At 47.2% G+C, this 3,912-nt stretch overlaps 1 protein-coding gene across 1 annotated transcript; it reads left to right on the plus strand.

The window, feature by feature from the left end:
- Positions 1–1,464: 1,464 nt before the first annotated feature.
- Positions 1,465–3,075, plus strand: LOC149402161 (uncharacterized). The gene has a single exon (XM_089608252.1). It carries the CDS (start codon positions 1,465–1,467, stop codon positions 3,073–3,075), a length of 1,611 nt encoding a protein of 536 aa, XP_089464378.1.
- Positions 3,076–3,912: the final 837 nt, after the last annotated feature.

Consider the following 3,912-nt stretch of genomic DNA (forward strand, 5'->3'; position numbering starts at 1 on the left):
AATAACAATCGACGTGTCCAACTGTGAAGTCGCCCGAGTCCTAATCGATGGAGGGAGCTCCGTAGATCTAATTTTCAAAGATACCCTTAAAAGAATGGGAATCGAAGAATCTTAGATAGAGAAGGAGCAGACCAAATTAACAGGCTTCAACGGGTCGACCACTCCATCAATAGGGACCATCAAGCTGCCCGTAAAGACCAACAGAATAAATAAGATAGTCGAATTCTAGGTTTTGGAATTCCTCTCCCCTTACAATATTATCTTGGGGCGACCATGGATACATCGGATGAGGGCCGTCCCCTCTACCTTCCATCAATGTATCCAGTTCCCCACGCCTGAAGGGGTAGGTGAGATAAGAGGTAACCAGGCGACCTCCCGTAGCTGCTACCTCACTAACCACAAGCAAAATATTAAAGAAACTAGTGAGAAGCAATAGCTATTAACAAACTTAGAGCCAACATAAAATGAAGGCTCTAAACTGGAAGAACTGGACTCCCCGAGTACTGAAATGATAGTACAAATACAGCTCGACGGCCTCGACCCCTCCAAGTGTATGGGAATCGGAGCCGAGCTTAAGGGGGGCATACGACGAGAGCTGATTTGCTTCCTGAAACGAAACAAATCTACCTTCGCTTGGACGACCGAAGATATGCCAGAGATTAGTATCGACGTTACTTCCCATCAGCTTAACGTAGACCCAAATTTCAAGCCAATAAAACAAAAGAGGCGTAAACTTGGCCCCGACAGGGCATCGATAGTTAACAACGAAGTTGAAAGACTCCTCAAGGCTGACTCTATTCGTGAAGTCAAATATCCGGACTGGTTGGCCAACACCGTCGTCGTAAAAAAGAAAAATGGAAAATGGAGTGTGTGTATCGACTTCACTGACTTAAACAAGGCATGCCCCAAAGATGGCTTCCCCCTGCCACACATCGACCAGTTGATGGAGGCAACCGCATGACATAAGATGCTTTCATTCATGGATGCGTTCTCGGGATACAACCAGATCCTAATGCATCCTGACGATCAAGAAAAAACGGCATTCATAACAGACCGAGACACTTATTGCTACAAGGTCATGCCATTTGGACTAAAGAACGCTGGCGCAACCTATCAAAGGTTAGTCAACGAAATGTTTAAAGAAAAAATAGGAAAAACAATGAAGGTGTATATTGACGATATGCTCGTCAAGTCCCTAAGAGATTGCGACCACGTAGGGCACTTGCAGGAATGCTTCGAGGTATTGAATAAGTATCAAATGAAGCTGAACCCTGCTAAATGCTCCTTCGGGGTGTCATCTAGGAAATTCCTTGGGTACTTAGTCACCCAGCGCGGAATTGAAGCAAACCCAGACCAACTGAAAGCCCTAAGGGAAATGCCCTCGCCCCGAAATAGACGAGAAGTGCAGCGACTGACGGGCCGCATCGCCGCCCTCAATCGCTTCATCTCTCGATCCACGGACAAATGCCTCCCGTTCTATCGACTCCTAAAAGGAAACAAGAAACTCAAGACGAAAAATGCGAGAAGGCATTCAAGGAACTAAAAGAGTACCTGGTGACACCCCCGATTTTAGCAAAACCTGTGACAGGAGAACCTCTCTACCTGTATGTTACCGTCTCTCAGGCAGCGGTTAGTGGAGTGCTCGTCAGGGAAGAGCAAGGGGACCTACGACCCATATTTTATGTAAGCAAGTCGTTAGTCGACGCCGAAACTCGATATCCTATCATGAAAAAATTGGCATTAGCCGTAGTTTCCGCAGCACGAAAACTCCGGCCATATTTCCAATCCCATTCCATAATAGTGATGACGACCCAACCGCTAAGAAGTTTCCTACACAGCCCCAACCAGTCAGGGAGACTGACCAAATGGGCAGTAGAACTAAGCGAATACGACATTGAGTATCAAATTAGGACTAGCGCTAAATCTCAAGTTTTAGCGGATTTCCTCATCGAACTCCCGAAAGAGGACCCAGCCGTGACTGAGGATGATGGCACTTGGACACTGAAAGTGGATGGCGCATCATCAAAACAAGGGGCATGGGTAGGAATACACCTGACATCGCCCCACGGCGAGGTCATCGAACAGTCATTCAGACTCGACTTTGTTGCATCCAACAACGAAGCCGAATATGAGGCGCTAATAGCCGGACTAAGATTGGTTATAGTCGTGGGAGCAAAGCAAGTGCATGCTTATTGCGATTCTCAGCTTGTAGCAAACCAATACTCCAGTGAATACGAAACAAGGGATGAGCGGATGGAAGCCTATTCAAAGGTCGTGAAAGACCTTGCGGCGCAATTCAAGCAATTTTCTCTAACGCGAATTCCCAGGGGCGAAAACACCTCTGCAGACGCACTAGCCACATTGGCATCTACCTCGGACCCGAACCTCAAAAGGGTAATACCAGTCGAGACAATCAAACAACCTTCCATAGCCATCACTGTCACGGCAGTAATAGCTATAGAAGAGGGGGATTGGAGAGATGAAATCATACATTACATCACGACTGGTACGGTCCCGTCTGACAAGATGGCAAAACGAAAGCTCATACTAAGGAGCGCAAGATTCTGCGTAATAGACAGAAATCTGTTTAAAAGAAGCTTCGCAGGACCGTACCTCAAGTGCGTCGGCGTGGACGAGTCAAAACGAATCCTGGAAGATGTACACGAGGGAGAGTGCGGAAGCCACACAGGAGGCAGAGCACTCGCCGTCAAAATAAAAAGGCAAGGCTACTTTTGGCCAACCATACTGGCAGATTGCGAGGCACATTCGCGCCTCTGCGACCAATGCCAACGCCACGCACCCAACATAAAAAGACCCGCTGAAGAGTTGTCCTCCATCTCGTCTCCATACCCATTCATTAAATGGTCTATGGACAACGTGGGACCAATGCCGTCCGCCCCCGGCGGATTAAGGTTTTTGTTGATCTTAACAGATTATTTCTCAAAATGGGTCGAAGCAGGCGCCTTCGTCTTGATAAAAGATGTCGACGTAACCGCATTCATCTGGAAGAATATAATCTGTCGGCACGGAACCCCCCACGAGATCGTAACGGACAACGGGTCACAGTTCATATAAAAAAAATTCAGAACTTTTTGTTTCCGCAATAACATAGAGTTGATGATGTCGACACCACGGTATCCTCAAGGAAATGGACATGCAGAAGCAACAAACAAAACTATAGTATACTCAATAAGGAAAAGGCTCGATGCCAAGAAAGGACGATGAGCAGAAGAAATGCCCGGTGTGCTCTGGGCATACCGAACCAGTTCTCGAAGACCGACAGGAGAAACCCCGTTCTCCTTAGTTCACGGGGTCGAGTCAGTCATCCCGATCGAGCACCAGGTGCAAACCCTTAGGGTGACACACGCACCTGAAGATGAGTAAAAAAATAACGAATCATTATGCGACTCCTTGGATTTTGTGGAAGAAAGGCGGGATGCGGCCTTGGCACGACTGTCCCTCTTTAGGCAATCCATTGCCAGATTCTACAATAAGGGAGTCAACGCAAGAGGATTCGACATAGGAGACTTGGTTCTCCGAAAAATATTCCAAAACATTGCCAAAGAAAACGCGGGAAAACTCGGTGTAAATTGGGAAGGCCCTTACAGGGTCACGAAAATAGCACATCCCGGGGTCTACGAACTCGAAACACTAAGTGGTGTTCCCGTTTTGCGATCATGGAACGTGATCAACCTAAAAAAATATTATTGCTAAAAGCAAGAATCGAACTACGACTGACTTGATCCCTGCATAAGGGTACGTAGGCAGCCTTTCTCCGCGAAGGCACAGTCCCAAAAATAAAATAACTCTAGTTGCCCATTGGGCAACAATTGCAAAAGTATAACAAAAGGCTCCGAAGTCCACACCTCGTCCGAGGACCACGGTGCAAATACCTCACGATCGAGGCGAGAT

The sequence above is a fragment of the Urtica dioica genome, chromosome 3 (genome assembly GCF_054948205.1).
Source record: "Urtica dioica subsp. dioica isolate 48M chromosome 3, U.dioica_male_clone48M_v1_H2, whole genome shotgun sequence".
In the NCBI taxonomy this organism is placed as follows: Eukaryota; Viridiplantae; Streptophyta; class Magnoliopsida; order Rosales; family Urticaceae; genus Urtica; species Urtica dioica.